The sequence below is a fragment of the Triturus cristatus genome, chromosome 12, assembly GCF_964204655.1.
Source record: "Triturus cristatus chromosome 12, aTriCri1.1, whole genome shotgun sequence".
NCBI lineage: Eukaryota > Metazoa > Chordata > Amphibia > Caudata > Salamandridae > Triturus > Triturus cristatus.
In genome coordinates this window covers 299,592,955-299,617,590 of record NC_140595.1, presented here as the reverse complement: position 1 = coordinate 299,617,590, position 24,636 = coordinate 299,592,955, and the positions used below count along the sequence as shown (strand labels likewise).

Below are 24,636 nucleotides of genomic sequence, written 5' to 3'. Positions count from 1 at the left end.
ACAGCAATTCTAAACTTGGTGGAGAAAATAAGTAGGTTGGTTGACCCAGTTACTGGACAGCCTCCCGGGGCCAAACCACAAATGAGGGAGGAGGAGGAGCTAGCAGTGGCTGATTGCGGGAATAAGGCTACCACTAATTCTGACCCTGAGCCTAGAGACCACAGGGAAATACACCGGGAACATGGGAATACATGCAACAGGATTCCCGGTGGACAGGTTCAGGGTATCACTCGAACCCTTCTTGATCCCAAGGATGATTGTCGGGGCCCAAAAGAGCTTGTTAATGCTGATAAGATCACTAGGAATGTTTGCGTCCAGAGCACTCCAGGTCTCCAGACACTGGACTTACCCCCCGCATCCAGTCCCTATTCGATTGGGTTAGTTGGCGTGCCTGGTCTTAACAATGATAGAGAAGAAACGACCGACACACTGATTAATAAAGCCTCGCACTGGTTACTTAGAAATACACCTGCCAGGAGATTGCAGCATAGGCACATCCTTATGGCTAGGAGAGTTGCCTGGATTGGAAAAACCTAGAAAAAATTTGCGGGCGACTGTGTGATTGTCAATTTTAGGCACCCCGAGGTTGTTAGAGATCTGCTTGACAATGAGGAGGGAGGTAACGGGTCCTGCATCAGGATGTTACCCCTGCATTTTTTTTATAGGAACAGAGCACAGGATAATGGGGCGAGATGGCAGGGGTCAGGGGCAGTCATGAATAGAAGGGAGGAGGTTTACAGTAATGTATCGAATAGATTTGCTTCACTTTCAAGTTTGTCTGCCCTGGATGAGCAAGATTGACTGACGAAATCAGGGAACGGGGAGTTTGAGACAGAACCATATATTCAATGTACCACTGGAGAAACACACCCTCTAGGGGCACCTGATTTGGCACCGGGGGCATCTGACTCAGATTTAGTAGCCGGCTATGCAGGAGTGTTGGGGAGGGAAGCTGAAATCATGATACCATCAGCCAACAGTCTAAACATGCGCACTACCCCAAGGAAGTCGCCCGGAGTACTCAAGGGTCTAGATCTAAACCACAAAGAACTGAGGCTGATTTCCTGGAACATTGCAGGACTGGTAAACAAGATCCATAACTCGGACTGGCAAGATTTTATTAAAAATCAACATGTCATCTGCCTCCAGGAAACATGGGAAATAAGCAATAATGCATCATTCCTCGAAGGCTATAAATCGTTCTTTGTTGCAGCTAGGAAATCACCTATGGGTCGTGCCAAGGGAGGGTTAATCATGTATGTGGCATTGGCACTGCATGGGAAATGGGCAGACTTGGGGTGGGACTCAAGCTGCCTCCAGGGAGTCAGATACACAACTAAGGGCACAAAGATTATTTTTATTAATTTTTACAATGCAGGACAATCCATGTTAAACTTGGTTGAGCTGGAGGAGAGGCTGACCAGCTTAAATGACACAAGGGATGCAGGTACCCAGTTAATCCTTATGGGGGATTTTAATTGTCATCAGTGTCCCCACCTGAAATGGGAAGGTGGGAGATGGGATGCCTGTCCTTCCATTAAGGGCGGGCACCCGGAGCACTCCAGAGAGGGTCTGGCGCTAAGTAGAATTGTCAGCAAGTTTGCACTAACTCATACGATGGATATGATTGGGTGTGGGACACCTAACACATTGACCCCATCCTTTAAGGGGAGAGTAAATGATTCAATCATTGATTACATCTTCATATCCACTGTGCTAGAAAGTAGGGTAGGCCATTTTGAGATAGTGCCTTCCATGGCTTCTCTAGAGGCATTTATGGCTTACAGGAGCATCACGTTGTCCAGGGTGGGGGGTTATGTTCCACTCAGGTCCGCCGCTTTCTCAACAGGTTTTGTGTATTTATCTAGTTTGCCTTGCCGCTGCGCTTTGGGTTCTTTGTCCATGTCTTTGATTGTTGGCCCTGGTACGTTGGATCAGTGATGGGGCGGACCTACTTCAGATCAGAAATCCGCTGGAGGCTCTCTGTTCCTTATCTCTCTCCGTGTTCAATCTTGGGTTAGGTTAGGTTATGTTTCTGGTATTTCGAATGTAGGCCTTCGTGTAAGGGGGTGCTGTTCTGCCGAGGATCCCCCCTGATATCTGGGTGAGTTGTTGTTAGAGGCCGTAGTTCTTGGGGACTCCTTTCGTGGATCTCTGGCTGGCCGTGAGGCCCATTTGCTCTGACCAGAACGTTAAGTCATTGCTACGGCCCACGGCTGCTGTTTTGGACTCTTTGGAGCCGGGCATTATGTCTCTTAAGTCCACCTCCCCGTCCCCAGGGCTCCTTGGTGGGGGTGGGCCCACTGGGCCATCTTCACTCCTGAGCAGCAGGGACAGGTTCCTCCTTGCCTCTCAGCAGATGTAGGTGGCTTCAGTACTTTAGGGCCAGTCACTGCTACATCATGAGGCTCTCACCAATGATCTCTTCCCCCTCAGTCCCAGAGGTGCTCCCTGACTCACCTGGCCTGACTTGCTTGGCTGCTGTCCACCCCCTTACTGCACCGCACCAGCGTCTTCAGGCCTGCTCTCTGGCACCATAGGATTCACAGGGATCGGACCGCTGGGAAATGAGGAGGAGGGACCTGTCGCTCTCCTCACGTCCTCGGGTCACTTCAATACGCAGCCCCTCTCTATGGGGGATGCCCTATGACCGTGCCGGCCGCTGCAGCTCTGGTCCATTCAAGGTCTTTCTGCACCCTTGCCCGGCCTCACCAGCAGGCCTACACTCGTGGCACAGTGTTCCTCAGCACTCTCCATGGAGGAGCAGGGAGGCCGCACATCGTTTCCTGGCCTTCACTGCGTCTGCCCCGGAGGTCTCGCGGCTCACCTCGTTCTCGCCTCGTCCATAGGCCGGTCTGTTTTGAGCCCGTCGCACCTTTTGGTCCTCTCGCCAGATAGTGAGTACGTTCTTGGAGCACAGTTTCTTGTCGAAAAGGTAGATTTTAAATAGGATTAGGTGCTGGATTCTTTCGTGGGCCGGTGAAGCCGGTGCTAAGAGCTGCTAGTCGGCCATCTTGCTGTCCACACCCAGAGTCCTTTCACAATTAACACTTAGAACCACCAGCAAAGTAAGGTACATCATTTAAAAGAAGGGTCAGCCATGTATAGCTGATTTCCTCCTTGGCACGATATGTGTGGGACCATCCTCAGGCGTCCTCTTGCCAAAAAAAGCGTGGTGCACAAGGAAATGACTAAATCACGAAGCCAAAATGCATGCCTTTATCACCAGGGTCAGTAGGGAAGGATCAAATCAGTCCATCATTACAAGCTCAGGAAAATAGTTCCAACTGTAGAAGGATTTCATGAAACTTGTGTGATGAGCAACTGGTCGCACCACTGAGCAATTCAAAAAGGACTTTTATCTTGGTTCAAGCAACCTGCAGTCTGGGACTGTTATAGTTCTAATATAAATAGAAACGTTCCAGTTAGCCTCTTGACTGGGGGAACAATGACAGTACTGAACACCACACAAAACACACAGTATCATGCAGCTAAACCATAACTGTCAGTACATCAGTGCATACGAGCAACACTTTAGAATGTGACCCCACTAAATTAGTGGAACCATATCAACTAACACAACACCTCTTTTACACCCAGCACTGTTCAACATTCACTTAAACATTACAGACTGTCACAAACCTGCTAAAAAAGTCTACTTTGTGGTCCATGCAAAAAGAATATTGAGAAGGGTTGATGGTTAAAAATATGAAGGAAAATAGAAATCCCCTTAGCAGTGAACATAAAACAAGTTAAACCCTCAACAAATTGCATCCGGAACCAGAAAAGGGGCCTCTGGGGAAAATATGAAGGTGAACACTGAAACAGTGAGACAGGGGAACTGGAGACATGCAGTTAGATGGAACACCGAATGGACCCCACCAGACCAAACAAAATTAGCAGAAAGGAATTAAAAGCGTGATTTCATCTCACCATGGAGCTGATAACTAAGGAAAAGAAAAGGATATCCAGATATTTTTCTAGCTTCATGTATGAAACTGGGCTTTTGTTGTAGTTGTCTCCCACCTTTTGCCCCCTTTTTTAGCTACTAGATGCTGATTTTCGACTCTGACAGTGCACTAACGTCTACTAACCAGATCGCAGAGCCAGTCCTCCTTGTCTAAAACAAAGTGAAGTTCAATTGTTCTACAATTGACTAAGGACTTTAGCACCCCTGTGAGTCCCTAGTAAATGGAACCCCATGTATCTAGGGCATGGGTGCTAGAGAGGATCCCTAAGGGCTGCTGCATAATTTATGCTACCCTAAGGTACCCACATACAAATGTCACACAGACTGCCATTGCATGCTGCATGACATGGTGCAAACCATGAGTGAAACCATGACTTGACACACTCCTGTGTCCTGCCAAAGTCACTATCTCATATATGTACGTCACCCCTACAGCAGGTGTTTGAGCCCTAAGGTTGGGTCCAATATATTTGATGTGAGACATATCTGCCTTAGCAGATATGCCCCTGTGATGTCTAGTTCAATTCCTAGATATTGCAAGTAAGGAGGGTAGCCATCTGAAGGTATGTACTGGGCACTGGTCAAAACAAGATACCCAGCTACATAAAGGCTTCACTGAAAACTATGGTGTTTGGCAGCAAACACCTCGTATTAATAAAGCCACACTGAGTCCAGCCTGCCACTATAGATAGGTTTCTGACGCCCCACCCCCACCCCAGGAGTTCCCTCCAGCAGGGTAGAGCCCCGCTCGCAGAGGACATAAACAATCCCTCCTCCGGAGAGAGATGTTATCACCGCCTCCTCTAGGATGGCTGGTAAATCACCATAACAAGGCAGGAGGCTTCAAAGGCCTCTGCCACCATTGATATGCGACCCAAGGCCTCCCCAGGCAGGGGAAATGCTACCCCCTGCCCTGGGCCCATCTTACATGTTGCACTGCCAGGCTGGGCACACCTCTAGGGTGACCAGCTTGAAGTGAACACAAAGTTAGGAATTCCACCATCTTATGTGTGGTGAAGTTAGGAATTCTGGGACAGGGTGATACCCACTCCCCAAATGAAGTGGTAATTTAGGGGGCATTGTGACGCCAGGGGGAAGTAGTCCATTTGAGTATTTAGTGGATTCCCTGAGACCAAGACTTCAGATTTAGATGGATATAATATGAGTGGATAAAGAAGACTACTTATCCGAGTACCAAGGAGCATGACTGGCTTGGCGCCAAACCCTGTCAGCCTGCCTGCTGCACCCCACCCTCGTGAAGCAAGTGACTCGTCCCACTGCTATACAGACTTCAAGAAACCCGGAGGGCTGCCTTTTCTTCGCCAATTGCCAAAGAAACTCCCTTGGAGTAGAGGAGCTACTCCCCAGCTGCAGGCACCAAAGAAGCAAGACCCAGTTCACCGACCTGCGGCTCACCAGGACTATCGACGCAGCAACCGCAAAGGAAGAGGTAGGTAGCAGTGCTCCTTCGGGTCAAATCTGCCCTCCCTCCAAGTGTTGGGACCCGTGGACTGAACCAATCCGCACAGTACCAGTACTTGGAGTACTGGACCCCTTGCAGCAACCAAGGCTTGTTGTGTCCAGTCCAGACCCCAACACCGAGAATAACCGACCTGCATGTTTAGGGACTTAAGGGACAATGAGACCCACATCATGTGTGACCCAGCTGTCCCGTTAGCCCCTCTTTAGCAGAATCCAAGACAAAGAGAGAGCCCCCCCCCCCCCCGCTCCCTAACGCCTCAGGGCACCTCTGCACCCGCGCCACAGAGCCCAAGTCCAAGGGAAGTGAATGTGCCAACAGGTTCCTGAGACCCACTAAGGCTAAGCTCACGCTTGGGTTTGCCCAGACTGAACTTCCAGTCGCCGCCTGCAGCCTCTTTCTACAGGCCCCCTCCAACCACGATAGACTCCACCACCGGACCAGACACCAACAGCCACCACTGGACCCAAGCCCCACAGCCAGAGAAGAAGTGGGGCAACGGTGTCCCTATGTGCCAGAGCATCTGGAGGGTCTTGATCCCCTGTGGGTTCCCCTGGACTGGTCTCCCCCAAGTCCCAGCTTGCAGCCTCTTTTCAGACACCCGGGGCAGTAACACAACTCTGCACCCGGACGCCCCAGAGCCTTTCGAGTTTACCTGTTGATGTGGACTTGGACCTTGCCCATACTCGCCTTGGGTCCCGGAGTCCAGTCCTGTAAGTCGCTATTAATCTGTGCTATTAAATGCCGAGCTTTTCTAAGAGTCATAATAATTTGTGAACTTACGCATTACATAACAAGACAGATGTGTCTTTTCATACCATGATCTAATGCATTTTGTAAATAATTATTTGTGTGCATTTTGCCTTTTTATGTATGTTCTATATATGATTTGCATAGGTGGTACTTTGCTGAATGTAGGGTGCATCCTTTTTTGGTTCTTGTCATCTTAGTGACACGTATTTGACATAGCTACTCTTTGTTGCAACCCAGGGTCTGAACGGGCAGAGAAAATATCAAATCCATCTAAAAAGCACAACAGGCCCGATTGAAGTTCTTTTGGTGAACAAGGATGCATATAACTCCACCCCAGTTGTTGTACCTGTACCTCCGCCTGAAGACCTAATCCAGTGTCAGCCCACAGCAACACCTGCACAGCCTGCTGTGACATCTGCACCGCAGAGGCCATCTCTAACTCAGCATCAAGATTCAGCAGAGACTACTAAAAGTCAACCTGCAGAGCACAGCCCTCAAAGCAGCCACAGTCCAAGGACACCCACAAACAAAAGCACAGGTATGTCTGCAGCTCTAGACGCATTTTTTTTTCTTCAGACTCTTGGGCGCATTCTTATTCCCCAGACTTTCATACCACCTCTGTGCTGATTGAAAGGTATTCACAAGTTCGGCACTACCTTCTTTGCAGTTCCTTGTGAGACACTGGTGCCAGAATGCAGCTTCCATCCTAAAGATCATGCCTTAAAAATCAACTGAGAGGACCTCGCTCCTCTCTGCACACCAGGTCCCTCATATAGTTCCAGCATCACAAATAATCCAAAGTCTCCTCCTGATTCTCCAGAAACATGATGGGGTTAGAAAATGCTCTTTTCCTGGGCAGTCTTCCCCATCTTCTTTGTTTGGTGTCGCAGTTTTACGTCACTTATTTCTTATATTTTAATGCAAGGGGTATTTTTGTCTTTTATGTTTATACTGGCTTTTGAATTTGATTTCCTGACCCAAAAAAAATCCCCCCCTGTTCTACACACACTATGTATACCACACACTGCTGGTTGAGACAACTTTTTTGCTGTTTAGAACAGTTTTGTGTGGCTGAGCTGCATAATTATGATATAATATTTCTCTAAAGAGCAAACATTCAAAAAGTAATTTGACGCTGAACAACAAAAACATTTGACAGTTCAATCCGAAAAAACAATGTTTTACAGAGATAATGGACTATACAATTCTTACCTGTGTAGTAAACATATTGTATTGCAGCATTTATATAGATCTTACTACCCTTATGTGGGGTGCTGAAACGCTTGCCTGTATGAGTAGCATGCTGCACAGTGTAGGCTGTGTTGTTGGAAGGATATCTTTGTTTTGAGCCTATGTGCGAAATGTTTCCATGTCATGTGTAATGACCACTGAGGTACGGTGATAATGTTATGGGAAGCAAAGCATAGCAGTGTGTTGGATGATGAAGTGTAAGAGATAGACACGTAGTTTTATGGTTTATGTATGCTGTTAGCTTTGAACAGCTCAGCAGGTCCTTAATGGTATTTCATATCATGTAGTCTGCTTAGCTAGTTACTGCACTTGGTTGTCCAATCTGGAATTTTGTGTATTGCTGTGGTCTTGAGCTAGCTTTGTTGGAGTGTCTTTGTGAGATGTAATGAAGTGGTCAGATTGTATAGATATTTGGGACCTGCAGTGAATGGACTATATGAAGGTCCTCTAAAACTGTCCAGTAATGTGTGACGGATCTCTTCTGGTATTCCATCCTGTTCATTTGGTGATGTTTAGTTTTTTGGCTGTACAGTGCTGGTGATGGATTACCTTCATAGCAGATATGTATTATATGAATTTAATAGGTGTAAGTTAAGAATTTTTGCTGATCACTGTGTATTATGGTTTTAGTATTATTGTGCACCATAACAGTTATATATGGAAGTAAATACCTTTATAATATCATAGCGGCCCATAGATCAGCCCTTTGTTGCTTACCTGCATAATGAAACAGTTTGCTGGTTGACGATTTTCCAATTAATAGTTTGTAAGCGAAGGATTGCGCTTGAGGCTGTGACAATTTTCTGAGCTCTGTTGCTTGTCTGCAGGTGGTGCACTTATCTAGGAAATAGCCAAGTTTTCAACTTTTAGATCTTTATATGCTCCTGGATTTTTTAGTGCTGGCTGGAAGTGAGTTTCAGAGCTTGGCATCTTGTACTGAGAAAGCAGTGCCTCCTACGGATTTCCTATGGTAAGGTGTTAAAGTGATAAAAGGTGTACGCCTAGAGTGCAGTGTTCTGTGTGGTTTGTATTGCTTGACTTTAACTTGCAGGTATAGCGGTCCTTTACCTTGGGAGGCCCTGTGGACAATGCAAAGTGCCTCGAACATTACCTTCTAGATATAGGTAGCCAGTAGAGAGGTTACAGGACTGGGCCATATGTTGTCTCGGGTGAAGGTGGAGAAGAAGCCTTACAGCAGTATTGTGGATGAGTCGTATTTTGTTTTTAACGAATGCAGGTTCACCAAGGTAAATGTTGTTTTCATAGTCACTCCTAGATGTCCAACTTCTCTTGATTTTGTCAGAGGGGCTACAAGTTCCTTATGCTACATGTTGGTAAGCTGGTCGTTTTGCCATTGTCTGCATGTCATAAATCTGTCTTTGAGGTATTGAGCTTTAGATGGTTCTTCGGCATCCATGTGTTTATGGTTCAAAGGCAGTCAGGTAGACTACACTTTCTGTTAGATAAGAAGCAATCCATTTTAAAGCATTTTCACAGATTCAGATATGATTTTTTTTTATTGATTGAAATTTTTGCTGTTGGTTGTGGTGGTGGACAGTGTCAAATTCAGCCGATAAATCCAGAAGTAATAAAGAAGCTACTCCGTTTTTGTCCCCAGTAACTTGTAGCTCATCCCAGATGGATACAATGGCTGACTTTGCACCTCTTCCTGATCTGAAACCAGACTTATTGGTCTGACAGTAAGCCATAATGTTTGGTAAAATTAGAGTCAAGTAAACACTGCTCTCTCAAATGGTTTCTGAAGAATGGTCCATTTTATATGGGCCTTTAATCTGCTGGGTCAGACGGGTTGAGGTTTTTGTTTTGGGTGGGGGGTATGAGGTTTTGAAGTCGGGTAGGAATTAACCTTTTTCGAGGGACCTGTTGATTAGGCATCAGGCTACCTCTCCTGCACGGTTTAAATGAAGAATATCTTTAGGTTCTTGGTGGTGCGGGGTCTGATGGTCTGGATGCAGTGATCATATCAAAGAAAACGTTTTGTGACTGGGTATTGAAGGTATGCATTTGTGGAGGGTTATTGCTGTCTTTCTGTGGGGGTGAGGCCTCATGTTGTGGTGTTGTCTGTGTTCTCCTTCAGGTAATTTTCAGTTTTCGTAAAAAAACTTTAATCAATTTATTGGTAATGTTGTCACAGACTTCTTGTGATCGTCAAGTTTCTGTGATCTGATAGAAGCTATTAGTTGTAGATTCCTTACCTTAGAATTTCCCCCCAGGCGCCAGTCTGGATCCGGAGATTTCTCAACAGCAGTATCCCTGCGCGTCTGTCGCTCTGCGTTCGTCATCTGCATCGTGAGTACCAGGATGACATCGCATGACCTATATAGACGCCGCCCATGTGTGCTGATGTCAGTTCTTTCTTTTTCCGCGCCAGCCTAAGCGTAGATCCGGAGGAAGCTACCCCTTAGTCATTTTTTGGCTAGCCTTTTTTCAACTTTTTTTCAACTTTTTTGAGTCTTGGACTCCTGGTGCGTTGGGAATCTCCCAGCATAGGACCGGCTTCAAGCCCTACGGCTCCTGCTATCCGTGACTGATCCGCACCTCGTGTGACTCTGGTACCTGGAACGCAACCACGACCCAAAGTCGTGCTCTGAGTGCCGGGCTGTGAATCTGAAGGCTTTGCAGGAGTGATCCCGAAAGCTGTTGGAAGCCCGGCGCTTGGTTCTGCCTCACTCTTGTTCGAGAGGAAGGTCCAGAAAATGGTTGTGGAGCCCGCACTCCTCGTTGCATTCCAAGTCATCACAAGAGGTCATCGCAATAGAACAAGTGTTCTTCGACTTCTCCTCGGCCGACGGGATGCTGGACTTTGAGTGTCGTCGCTCGAAAGCTCAGTTCCCGGAGCCTCCTTCTGAGACGACTCCGCGCCTCCCCGCTTTTCCGTAAGCCTGTTCATCTCCTGCCCAGATCCAAAAGTTCTATGAGGCCTTGTACCTCATTTTTGGGAAGCCCAGCTCTGCTGGTGTGCCTTCGGATCCCAAGGAGTCGATTGAGGGCCCTAGGCCTTCCACGCCAGCGGCTTCGGCTTGACTCCGGTGGGCCCCGGTTGATCTGTTATCGGAAGCGGCCTGACGCTGGTCAATCTTACTCCACCTTCCCCGATGTCAACCGTACCCCCGGTCTGTGTCAACCCCCATCCTCGTCCCCGAAGTGGACACAGAGCCGGACTGGTCCCCCGATAGACTCGCTTGTCCCAAGAGGTAGGGTTGGGAGGGGTAGATAGTCCAGGAACCTGTCTTGCAAGCTCTCTGGCAGCGCCTCTAGGCGACAATAGAGTGCTTCGTAATGAGTTAGAAATTCATCATTAAACGTCCCCGGGGAATAAATGTGAGCACCTGCAGCCGTTGTTAAACGTGTGATTGGTGTGCCACAGAGCTCGGGGTGAATGGGCTATGACAGTAGTCTCCCTAATTTACCCACCTCGTCGTGAGCTCTAGCTATGTAGTTTTTATAGACATGGCATCTTAGTTGCTCTAAGGTAGTATTGTAGCGTTCTCAGGCTTCCAGAAGCTTTAGGTGATTAGATGGGTCTGACCTTAAGTTATTGTCTAGTGTAAGAAGGTTGCCATCTGATGTGTGTAATTCCCAATTGAGATCACAAATCCCTACTGATTGGCCCATGCAGTGACCTCGGAATACGACCTGAAAGGTTTTCCATTCTACCGGGGCAGATGATGCAGAGCCTTGATTATTAGCAAAGTACTCTGTGATGGCTTTATGAAGTAACTCTCTGCAGCAGTCGTCCTCCAGAGCCTCAACGAGGGAATTGCCGGCCTGTCATCTATAGGGCAAAATCTCAGAAGGAGGGGACTGTGGTCTTACAGGCTACGTCCAAAATATTCAGTTACGGTTGCATATTGGCTCAACCTCTCAGACACAAGAACCTGTCCAGCATGTATGTGGGAGAAGTATGAATACTCTCGCTGTAGACCGTGTTGAATGTGCCGAACCTCTGTCAATTCCCATTGGTATAGCCAGTCACAGAATCCCGCTGCTATTCTTTGAGGCGGTGATCCAAGTAAGGGAGATGTGGAGCAGCCAGGTGGACATCAGTGACAAAGTTGAAGTCCCCTCCCACTAGTTGCCTCAGAGGAGCTGACTGTAACTAGAGGAATGCAAAGTGTTTTTGGTTAAGAAAGGAAATGCTCCTCAGGGTCACCTCTTTCCCTAGTAGTCTGCCTTTCACCAAGACATACCGCCCCTCCTTATCAATCAGCAATTGTGTGTGTTCAAAATAGGTCCCAGCCCTGACCCTAATTAGTGCCCTCCATGTGTAAGCAGATTAAGAAGTGCCATATATTTGGCCACACCACCTATGGCGTAGGCGTTCCACTTCTAGACCAGTGAGGTGATCTTCTGTAATATTGCAATGTGAACCCATTTGCTTCGAAGATTCCTGTGAATATTGTGTCACTTAACTGGCTGATCCCATCATCCAGGCATTCAGTCATACAGATGAGTCTCGGAATCCTATTAGCTATTTAGTGTGCATTGCTGTTCACTGTGTCCAGATATTCCCAAGCTATCCCTAGATCTAGTTCCCAACCACCCATGCAGTCCCCACCCCAGACAAACAAAAAACAAGTGTCCCAACAACAAAGTCCTCATCCCCCGGGCAGATCAGCAATGGCGGTTTGCCCAAACTTGATGTAGCCAATTATCAGTCATTAGCAAAGCTCCACCAGACTCCTACAAGGGGTCAATTGATATGGTGCAGGCAATTGCAGACTAATGTTTAGGCTTCTGCTCCGACCCACAAACTGCTTGTTTACCAGGGGTAAGCGAATGCCGTCGTTGAGACTGTAACTGGTCTTAGGCTTAACTGTTCAAGAGGCCTAGACTTGGGCAGTTACCTCACCTCTTGTTCGTGGGGCGGCGGTGAAGTCCATCACCATGTTGCATGTTGTGAGTCGTGTCCATTGATCTCTCTGGTATCCCCCAGCTGACACATGACCTCTTGCTAGAGGATTAGGGTTAGTTTAACAACGTGTGTTTGGTGTCTCTGTCAATCCAGTTCATCAACAGATTGTGGGGTCACTACTTGGATCCCTCCCTCATCTAGGACTGATCCCTTTGACTCGGAGTCTGCTGCTGATTGCTTCTCTGTTGTGGAGCCGATCTTGCACTCTGATCCGGTCTGTACTGTGATTTTTGCTGCCTGAAGTTCTGCAGCTCTTTTTTGTTCAGTCTTGGTCGGTTTCTTCAGTACCCTTCTGCTCCTGGCCCTGCAGGGTCTTTTCTTGGGTCTGCGTTTGTTTTCTCTTGCTTAATGCTGAAGCCTGCCAGTGTCGATCCCCACCCTGTAGGCCTCTAGCCAGTCCCAGGCCTCCTGAGGTTCCTCACAGAAGTAGTCAGTCAGTCAGTCAGTTTAACTTTATTTAGTTTGTTACAACCATAAAAGTATATACATTACATCTTTTCTACCTGTTAAAATACATATATAAAATATGACGCATATTCAACACACCTAAATTAATCCATCTCCTTTTTTTTTTTTTTTACAAAATATTCTAAAATTAATAAAACCGGGTAATTCATACATTTATACCTATACGTCCAATATTTCCAATAGATCAAATACAGTACTGCTATCTCTTAGTTGCGCCATCTCTTAGCGACGTTACCATACACATACAAAAGTTACTCTGTGCCCTTAAGAATCACTTTAACCTTACACATAAATTTCCCCATGGCGCAAGCTATGTCTAAGTTCCTCATTTCCATTAAAAGTTCAACAGCTTGCGTCCTACTCATTATTCTGTATTTTATAAATATTGGGCGTAGAATCTCCTTTCGTATATCTAAAAATTTCATACAATCAAATAAAATATGTACAATATCACAAGAGGTCCCCAAAGTGCAAGTGCATTTCCCGCTATGATCTATCATGAGATTTTTCACCCCATTATTCATATAACCTCACAGAAGTAGGTTTTACCATCCAATATAATTCTCCATTTGGCTGGGAACATTAGGGTATTGGAGGCCTTCATCTCTTAGCACTTTTTTCACTTCTATGAAGGAGGCTATTCTAGCTGGTGCTGCGGCAGTGTAATCTGGGAATGGAGAGACTTTCCAGTTGCCGATGTGGTATGGGCAAGCTACGTGAGCCCTGTGTAGTAGAGTATCTCTGTCCCTAAAGTGGAGTAGTCTGGCTAACACAGACCGTGGCAATCGGCCGGTGGTGGGGCGGGTACCCTGTGCACTTGTTCTAAGACAAAAAAGGGTGTGAGGTGATTCGAAGCAACTTCAGTCTGTATCCAGTTATCAAGGTAGGTAACCGTATCACCCCCTTATGTGCTGTCTGAGAGGCCCACTATGCAAACGTTGTTCCTCCTGTTACGGCCCTCATCTTCAGCATGATATTCCAACTTAAGCACCGTGTCGTATAATGCTACGACCTGCCGGGGGAGTTCAAGTTGGACAGGGTGTAGTTCTTCAGTCCCCACCATTACCTCCTGTCCTCGGTCAGCCAGCTTATTGTTTTCAGGTCTCAGCAGGCCCAGTCCCACAGAGACAGCACGTGCATCTTGTTGGAGCGCGGACTTGGTGTCTGAAATGGCCGCTAATATTTTGTCAAACTGCAATTGCATAGGGAATCGCCATAATGTCCAATTCCCTCAGCCTCTCCGGGCGTGGTCGCCGTAGGCTTTATCATGCCAGCTTGGTCGCGGGTTTGTTTGATTCTTGGTTTCCCAATGTCCATCAAGCATTTCGTTAGCGCAAGTGACATCTACAAGGGGGTGATAAAGAGCTGGCCAGTTGAGTTGATTAGCCAAGTGAAAGTCTGTGGCGCTGCCCTGCACTCCGGTTGTAGATGTCTCATTAGTCCTGTGCACACTGGACAGTCAGGTGCTCTTGATCGGTGCCCTCAACGTTTTGAGGACTCTATGCTATTGCAGGTGTTGCACTGGGGCTCCTCGCTTGCAGGGGATATGAATGTCACCCTGGCAGATCCTTCTGAGGACAGCACTCTGCTCCCTTCTCTGGTGGGTGACTCACAGGGTCCAGTGGAGCTCGTGGTGTGGGAGGCAGCGCAGGTTCCCTCACTGTTTCGTCATCGGCCCTGGTATCTGGTGGGGCCCTAAGTGGTACATCAGCACCATGTGGAGGCTGCAACTGGATTTGCTGATCACCCCAGGAGGTGGCGGTTCCTCTCTCGCTTCCACACTGCCAGCCCTAGTGATCACTGAGGGCGAGAGGGGAGGCGGAAGCCAGGGCTATTTCGGGCCCGTAGCAATGTCTTTGTAGGGATCACATCCAGCCCCTTTAGTCTCTCAATAGCACGAAATGAAATGCAGGTTCCCCCACTCACAGCCAGCTTTAGTGCTGGAAGCACACATAATGTGCTCACCCAGTCAGGGATCCACAGTGTCCAGCTCAGGGATATAGGCGAGCCCTCCAAAGTTTGTCAGTCTAATGCCAACTCTCCGGGGATGCTGCTGAGTCCCCCTCTGACGCTGTGCCCACACCATTGTGCTCCCCTAGGCGGGTTAAGCACGGCGTGGCCAGAGTTTGTCAGGGCTTAAGATAGTCAGGCCCACAGTTTTCACCTCTCTAAAGCATGGGCTGGGAGCGCTCAGCAGCCCACAGGCACAGACCGGTCATCCACCGCCGCAGGCACAGCCATGCCTTTTATCAGTCTCTGTATGGGCGGTCTGCTATGGCTGGCCACATTTTGTGAGTCGATTCTCAGGGCTCTGGTGCCTGTTCAGGCCGGGGATCTGTTACTGCGTGCATGTGGTAAGCGCATCCCCCGAGCAGGTTGCATGGTGCACTGTCGTCTCAGCAATGAAGCTGTCTGAGGGCACGGTGGTGTGAAATCATCTCTCGCCACCACAAAATCGCTCCCAAGAACAGTCCTGTGCAGCACAAGGTGGGGTGGTATGCATTTAAAGCCAGAGGGTCCCTTGGTATATTTATTAGAGAAGATAATTGTAAGGGCCAGAGCGTAGCGATGTAATCCCGCATCTGCCATCTTTGGCTCGCAAGCCACGTTCGCAGCTAAAAACTCTACATAACTACAGATTCCTTACCGATCCTCCCCACTCTGCGTACAGATTTCTCCACATTGGGTGACCCTTGAAGGTCCTGAGTGTCTGCACACTTGTCCATCAGCATTCTGTTGTGGATCCATGCTTCTGGCGCTGAAATATCGTGAAAAGAAACTGGCGCACTGTGGTGGCGCCTGTATGGGCACCGCGCTCGTCACTCAGAGCTGAACGATGCCACCGATCAGCACGCAGAGGTACTGCTGGAACATTTCCAGATCCAGTTTGATTCCTGGGGAATATTCTACGGTTCCTGTGTTTAAATTTTGCTTTAAAAGACGACGCATCAGTGGTAAAATGTATTGTCCACATCTGGGAGAGTTCTGGAGGGGGGTGACAACTGGACTGGCGGTTGTGACGGAAAGAGAAATAGCGTTGACACCAGGTTGTTGTTTGCTGCACTGGTTCCCCCATACTGCCAGGAACAAAGTTACTAGTATGTTTATAGATCTGGGGCTGGTTTTGGCCAAAAGGGAACTTACTAGTCATTGGCAAACGAAAAATGGCCCAAGTGTGACATGATGGACTAGGGAGATGGTGAAGTGGGCGGATTGCAAGGGGACCTTCCGACTGCAGATGGCCCACCGCACTGGGAATGAAAGAACGCTGGAGATGGCACGGGCATGGGTGGCATTGGTGTTCTTGTTGAAACACCCGACTGACAGCGCTGCAGATGGACCCTTTAGCAGGAGAATGATCCCGGGATTATCTTGTTGCCACGCGGGTGTCTCTGGGTAGGGCCGACATGATAACCATCCCATCCAATGGTGCCACTGGCCGGAGACATGGGACATTGCGCCCCCAATACATGGTTGAATCGACCAATGTCAGAGTATAGATGACAGGTGGGCAGTAGGGCTAATAGAGTGTACTAATGTACACTACAGGATCCAGAGCTGAGGGCGGGCACGGGCCTGAGATGTGCATTCCTATATTTCCCCAACAGGTGGACTGACAATCGATTCTGAAGGGTTATTCTGTACTTTTGTGTCCCACTGTGTTGAATCCTGAGATGGTCATCATGCTTTCCACAATGCCCTGCCGGCTGTTTTCACTGTCTTATTGCAAATTAATAACATTTGTTTAAAAACAAATCCGTGGTAAAATGTTTTTACAGTCCACAAGTATATGCATAGTAGAGCACAACACACTCAAACCAGAGCAACATTTACCTTCATTGTTTAATAAGGATATTATTCCCTCCTGTCTAGCATGCAAGGGGTGTAAATCTATTCTAAATTTTAATATAGCATTTATAATTGTTGAATTTATACATAAAGATATACACTTAAATGTTTCCATGAGTCACACAAATGGAGGGTGGACTCTTTTGGGTGAAGTAGAAGTCCTTAAATCTAGATCCTAACAAACTCAGTCCATTATAGGGTTTTCTGTCATAAAATTATTAAAATCAAAGTATGTAGAGATCCATATCATTTGAGCTTAAATTGACATTGCCAATCCTAATTCTCTGCTAATTATGTTATTTGTGCAATAGCTAGACATTTTTATCTTCGGGGCAGTAAACTGTGTATACCAAAAACAAAGGCTCTGTACTAATGCAATACAATTCCACCTTAACTGCTTAAATCATTGTACATTTCGGCAAGCAAAACATAGTTATCATTCAATTCCCTTCCATTTTATCCCAATCAGATTTCCCAACCCTACTTGGAATATTTTACCATATAACATGTGTGATGGCAATATAGCATTATATGCTGTCGCTATAGGCTTTGAGGATTGTAATCTCATACATTTCCTTAACCCTCATTCATTGGTGTATATACAAGATGGAATTTCCTCCACTTTCATTTTCCAGTAGCCCAAAAAAAGTTTACTTTTCCTGTTCAAAAACCAAAATGTAATTGTTTACCATATTAATCACCAAAATATCATCCTCACCATATTTTTCAAATCCATTTAATTTCTTTTGAAGGCCAAATCGTGTCATAGTCATTAAAACTAAGTTATTGTCATAAAGTAGACAGTGGACATGGTGGTGCCCCCATTCTTGGAGAAAATGGATAAACCTTTTAAAAAAGAGAAGAGGGTATATCCACAAGATAAGGTGCAAAAGAGTGAGGAACTAACACACACCCCTGATGTAAACCATTCTCTGAAGAGATTTTACTCAATAGTGAGCCACATCCAGCTCCAATCTTGCCCATCTATCCATGTTTAGTTTTTTCAAAACTCAGTGCAATCCCTGGGGCATTTTAATACATTACATTTTTTCCCACAAGATAATCCAGATAACTAAATCAAAAGCAGCTTGAAAATCCACAAAACGGTAAAATCTATTGTCCTGTATTTTAGTGTTTTTTTTGGACAATTGTCCAAAGACTAACACAGTAATCTGCGATCAAGTGCCCTTCCTAAAATCCTCCTTGCTCAACCGGGATAAGCTCAATATGAGCTATCCAGTCTTTCTACTATAGTAATATTGCTTAAGCATAAACACGTGTTTGCTTCACCATCTAATAAACTAAAGGTAATAGTTTTTAGGGTCCACTGGGTCTAACCTTTTTTTTTTCCCCCCTTGTTTTTATAATGGGCTTACCTATTGCCCTTCCAACTTTGATTCATTTTTTGACATAACTGAAAAGGCTGGTTAAGACCATCTTGACCACCAATCTATAATTTTTTTTAATTATAGTTCTAGGGAAATCACGTAGGCCTTTTTCCCTTGAGACTTGATTTTTTTACTGCATCTACCTGTAAGTATGTGGATAATTCCTGATCACATATATATGCATCAACTGAAACTCCACAGCTTCTACCCACATATAGTTCCCTCAGGTTCATAATCCTGCTGTCTTTCGGTACCTTGCAAATTTCACCATGTCCATATCCATGATTACCATTATCATTCAGGCACAATTTGAATTATAATATTGGATCCAATTCCCTTTATCGGGGGATTATATTCTGCGCTACATTCACACTCATTTTTGATCTCCCACTCATCCTGATTATGACACATGTTCTTTTTTAGCTACCCCAATTGTGTTTTTTAAATATTGACACTATATCCTATTCTTGTTCTATTTACTGAGCTGCGTTTTTGTGATTGGATCTTTGTCATACCACTAACTTTGAGACAATTAACAAGTTCCTTCATAACTTTGGTCTACAAAGTGATCCATCTCATTTTCCACCAAATTCTCTAGATCCAAGTTATATAAATAACTGCATGGAACTTGCAAGTCAGTATTTCACAATCCTACTTAGGACTAGAATGCAAAGAAATGGCATATAAAGCAAGTATGTTAAATGATTGTCTTTTATCTGCGAACAATAACTGTTGGCGCATGAAGGTTGCTAGGCACTACAGTTACAGTTGAATAACATGTTCTTGTTTCTGTATTCGGTTCTGAAAGGTTTTATTTTGTCATAAGTTTAAGCTGTAATTTGTTGTCCTCCTCCTTCCAGGTTCGAGAGCTGCAGCTGCAGAGTCCCAGAGCAGTAACAGCACAAACAGTACACTCAGCTTTGACTCTCCAAGTCCCTTATCCACGAAGAGCCCAGGAACATCTTTGGATACTCAGCCTCTCCAGTCATCTGCCTCCCTGGACAGCTGTACAACACAGCCAAACTCCTCTACCTCTTTTGTGCCAATTAAATCCGAGCCCTCAGAACGTGAGTTCAGATGTTGGGAGAGGGGTGGGTGCTTCCTTTTAGTCAGTTGACATGGTAAGAGAACGTTCTTCCCTTTGAGATCTGCACCGCTTTCTAAACAGTGTATCAACGTATAGGTTGATCCAATTAACTTTCTAGTGGATGTTCTATTCATTTCAATACCATAGGATTTGGTGTCTATTGTGCATCTTTTTTGGTTACCCATCAAAGGTAATGTTTGTTATTTTGGCATTTTTGCGTTCAGTTGTGAAGGTGTGTAGATAACTCAGAAATCAGCTAAAATAACATTTATTTTCAAGATTTATTTTTAACATTTATCTCGACAGGATTACAAGCACACCTGCATTTAGGGACCAGGCTTAAGGATTGCTTTAGCATTGCAGTGCTAATTTAACACTTTGCATTACCTGACAAAGCTGAGGAGGGTGGATAGTAAATTATTATTTTTTTTTTTCTTTTACCTGAATCATTTGTGAAAGAGACCCCTGGCTAAGAGCAATGACTTTCTCGAAACATTGGTGTTAAGGACGCCTTAGGGAAGGGCAGCAGGCGCATGACGGCCTTGATGTTTATGAATCCTTTCTATTTCAAGCATTCTGTTCCTGCGATCTAGCTTGTGTTATCTCTAGGTTAGTCTCTACTAGTTGGGTGCTTTTTGTGGATGCATGTTCCTGTGGATTCCTTACCATATGAATCCCCCTTCACGCGCTAGCGGTGTCCAGAAAACTGTTCTACAGCAGTAACAATGCAGCGCGGCCTGGTGACATTATTTGGCTTAAGCTGCAGCTTACCCCATTGTATGTGATGACATCCGAGTATATTAAATGCCAGCCTGCACATTGACGTACGCATGTGATGACATCTTCTGACATTGTGACTCCTCAGGTTTCGTCGCCTAGGAAGAAATTGAAGCTTGCCAGGGTGCCATCACCACTTTTGTCACGTCATCCGACACTGAGCTCCCTCAGATCCGAATATATAGTTCTTCCTTTGAAGTCTTATGAGTGGCGAAGCCTATTTGGCAGTGTATCTTCCTAGGGCCTGAAGATTTGCCCAGATGGAAGCACTTTTTGAATTGGATACTGAGGCTATTGACATGCATGATGAGGATTATGACCGCCTAGATTATGACTCGAAGGTTGATAATTTCCTTCCTCCTTAAAATACTGTTGCTGACATATATCTTGATTTTCAAAATGCAAGTGGATGGCATACTTCAACAGAAGGGAATGTCTCTTATCCCCCTGTCCCTCCTTCAGAAGAGTGTGTTGTGGTACTTTCCTGGAGTTAAGATTTATTGAGGCAAATATGAGGGGCAGTTCAGCGTTCTGGCTGGTCAGGCGAGTATACCAATTGCAGAGGCGAATCCTGTTGAGGATAGGATAAATGCTGGAACACTGGTGCCGTCTCGGGTCCCGCAGCGGTGCGAAATATAAGGGGCAGTCCAGTGTTATCCAGTATTAGGGGTGTCTTTCATAGATTCACATGCCTGAATCATTCCCCGTCGTCGAGACGGGAGCCTCCGGTACATAAAAAAGTAATGTCCTATAGACATACATAGAGAAAAATAGGCCTAAGGGCCTCCCCTTAGCCGCCTATCCTAGTCCTTATGTAAAAAGGACCAAACTCCTAGAGCCAGCCAATCAGCTATCACCTCCCTCTAGAACCTTCCTGGCAGGAGCCTCAGTCCCTCAGATTTTCTACCGCACGTTGTGCTAGGGAGTCTCCAGTCTGAGTTCTCCTCAGGATTTCTTTCAAACCAGATTATTCACGATTTTTGGTGACTTTCTTCTTCAGGATTTCAACACTGACTACTTCAGGCCTCTTTTTGCTGCAGTGAGTGTTTATTTTATCTACAACTCCTGGCATGTCTGACTCCCAGAGGAAAGCCCTTTTCAGGGCTTGCTCTTCATGTGGGAAGAAGAGGCTTCATGTGGACGACAAGCATGAGCTATGCTTGTATTGCCTTTACCCGGACCACGTCCCTAAGGACTGCAAGATATGTAGGTCTTTTCCACATAAGACCTTGAGAGACAGGGAGGGCCGCCTGCTTATCTGGCTGGACAGGCTCAAGGACAAAGACAGTGTGGTGTCCTCAGAGGCGAGCTTTTCCGGAGCTTCTGAAGTCTCCCTGAAGAGGCCGAGAGTGCAATCTCCTGGCCCCTCAGACGCTCCTCCTAAGAAGACGCACAAAAAGTCTTCAGAGGCAAGATCTTCGAAATCCTCAGCGTCTGGTAAAGTCTCTCCCACTTTCAAGAAGCCTACTCTGTCGGCCTCAAAAATTGCGACACCATCCTCTGCGCAAAAAAGGCCATCAGGACACGTCTCCACAGCAACGACGACGGTGTCCACGTCCACTGCGGCGTCGGCCCGCTCGTCGACGACGACGACGACTCCATCATCATCGTCTGCAGGTACCCCTATCTCGTCTATTATACTTTTGAAACCGTCGTCTAAATCATCGTCGACGACGAAGATGGTCCCGTCGAGGACCTCGTCGACGAGGAGCCCTCCGTCGACGGAAGAGTCGACGACGAGGATATTGATGACGAGCGCGTCGACGACGAAGGCATCGTCGACGAAGATGTTGACGAAGATGTCGACGACCAAGGCATCGTCGACGAAAGCGACGACGAAAGCGTCGACGACGAAAGCGTCGACGACGAAAGCGTCGACGACGAAAGCGTCGACGACGAAAGCGTCGACGACGGAAGCGTCGACGACGGACGCGTCGACGACGGACGCGTCGACGACGGACGCGTCGACGACGGAAGCGTCGACGACGGAAGCGTCGAAGGCGTCGACGACGGACGCGTCGACGACGGACGCGTCGACGACGACTGAATCGTCTACGACCACATCGTCGACGAGGACTTCGTCGACGAGGAAAATATCGTCGATGGGGACGCCGTTGGTGACACCCGAGCCGTCGACGGGAACGTCGTCGTCGTCCGGGGGACGGAGAACCACGGCGGTTTCTGGGCAAGGATCTGCTTCCAGACCACAGATTACCCCGGAAACAACATCTCCAAGCAAGGTCCAAACCAATTTACCTCTGGAGATCCTGCAGAGTGAAGAGTCCGAAGAAGAGTTCTTCCAACAGGCTACTTCCCCTTCCGAGCTGTTTGTCAAATGCCAAAGCACGGACGAGGAGCAGGAAGATTCAGGCGCGCAGGAGCGCCCCGTCCAGGAACAAGTCCGCACGGAGGTCACCCCAATGGTCTGCCTCCCTCTGGCAATAGTCAAGGACCTCAAGTTCCTTATCAGGGATTACAAACAACGTTTTCCGGAACCACCAAGACAGGATACGGGGGTCCCAGTGCCAGCTACAAACACCCCAGCGACAGCCCCAAGGCAATCACGGCCGGTAACGCAGGTCTGCCACGAGCCGCCACCTCAGGTGATAGACTCAACGGATGAGGAGGCTGAGGAGATGGAGGAAGGCGAGGTCCAGGGAGACCTGACGGACCAGGATGACGATGAGCAGGAGGACTATGTAGCATGTTCACCACCTTCCCCACAACCGCGCCAGGCGGATTCACCACCTGTGGATATCGGGGGTTTTCATAAGTTAGTGGAACGGGCTGCGACGCGGTTCCATATGGTCATGGAGTCGACGGAAACCGAATGCTTCCTCCATGACTTTAAGGAGCAGACGAAGAAGACGGCCAAATCCATCCCTATCATTGACTTCCTCTGGGACCAGGGGAAGAAGTTGATGCTGACGCCAGCTTCAGTTCCTGCGGTCGTTCCGCGCCTGGACAAGAAGTATAAAGCACCGTCCACGGCGCCAGCTTGCCTGACTGGCCACCCGAAGCCAGATTCGGTCGTGACCCAAGCGGCCCAGAAAAATTCCCGAAACCCATCCTCGCCTCTGTCAGCACCACCAGACAAGGAGGGCAGAAAGTTAGACACAATAGGCAAAAGGTTTTCAACCACTTCGGCAATGACCATCAAGGTGGCCAATTCCATAGCCCTTTTAGGGCGTTATAACCGCCAACTTTGGGAGGATATTGCCCCATACTTAGCAGAACTTCCGAGTGCCGTACAGGATGAGGTGAAGGCACTCCTTTCCGAAGGCCAGTCTTCTGCGGCAGAGATCATCGACTGCGCCATAGATGTAGCCATGACAGGCTTCCGTCAACTGGCTGGGGCTGCAGTCCTGCGCCGCCAAGGCTGGCTCAAAGCAACATCGTTCAGGCAGGAAGTGCAAACGAAGGTGCTAGATATGCCCTTCGATGGGCAGCATCTATTCGGAGACAAAATTGACGAGGCGCTCCAGGCCATTAAAAAGGACACGGACACGGCTAGAGCGCTTGGAACCTTACAGGCGCGGAACCAGTCCTTTCGGGGCAACAAGTCTAGAGGTCAGTCTTCCTACAGAGGATCATTCCAGAATAAGTCCTCATATTCGTTCCAGAATAAGACCCAGTACCAGCAAAAGCAACAGCAGGGCCGACAATCATCTTACGGAAGATCCAACTTCAGGGGTAAGAACCAGAAAAGGGGCACCGGCGGACGCCAGTGACCGCTTACTCCAGCCAGTCCAGCTACCATCTTCTTCTTCACAAATTGGAGGAAAATTGACCCATTTCCTAAAAAATTGGCGCATCATCACCTCAGATCGTTGGGTGCTCCAACTTCTCAGATTCGGCCATTCCCTAGAATTTACTGCCATCCCGCCTGCAACCCCTCCCCGCAAGTCTCCACACAGACATCTGCGGCTGCTGCTCCGGGAGATATCGGAGATGTTAAGGAAGGGAGCAATAGAGCGAGTTCCATCAGCTCAGAGGGAGAAGGGTTTCTACTCCCGCTTCTTTCTGATACGCAAGAAAGAAAAGAAGTGGAGGCCCATCCTGGACCTCAGAGCACTCAACTCCTTCCTAAAGAGTCAGTCGTTCAGGATGGTGACGCTCCAAGAAATCCTAGGCATTCTGGAGGAAGGAGACTTCATGACATCCTTGGATCTTCAGGATGCTTACTATCACATCCCGATACTCAAGGGGCACAGAAAGTTTCTACGTTTCGAAGTGGCAGGACAACACTACCAGTTCAAGGTCCTTCCGTTTGGCCTCAAATCCGCTCCGCGGATTTTCACCAAGTGCCTTTCTCCTGTGGCAGCTTTCCTACGTCAAATGGGTCACCAAGTTTTCCCCTACCTAGACGACTGGCTGGTCAAGGCGCCTACGGCCGTAGGCGCAACCAAATCCTTCAACGCTTGTACCAATCTTTTCCAACATCTAGGATTGACGCTCAATCTTCAGAAATCACATATGTCCCCAACGAGAAGCATTACCTTCCTCGGGGCTACCTTGAATACGGAATGCGCAAGAGCATTTCCCTCAGACGAGAGAAAACACAGGATCATATCCCTGGCCAAAACGGTGCAATCAAGGAAATCCCTGAGAGTTCGCACCTTCAAGTCACTCCTGGGGATGATGTCTTCCTGTATACTACTCATCCCTCACTGCAGG

General features: G+C 47.3%; 1 protein-coding gene across 3 annotated transcripts in view; it reads left to right on the top strand.

The window, feature by feature from the left end:
* The window catches only part of E2F4 (E2F transcription factor 4), a 253,243-nt gene that overhangs the window by 184,258 nt on the left and 44,349 nt on the right, over window positions 1–24,636 (top strand). For all 3 annotated transcript variants that reach the window (XM_085638829.1, XM_085638828.1, XM_085638830.1), the window contains 2 exons: window positions 6,441–6,741; window positions 18,956–19,162. In XM_085638829.1, the coding sequence (XP_085494955.1) occupies window positions 6,441–6,741; window positions 18,956–19,162 (508 nt within the window). The remainder of the gene's footprint in view (window positions 1–6,440; window positions 6,742–18,955; window positions 19,163–24,636) is intronic.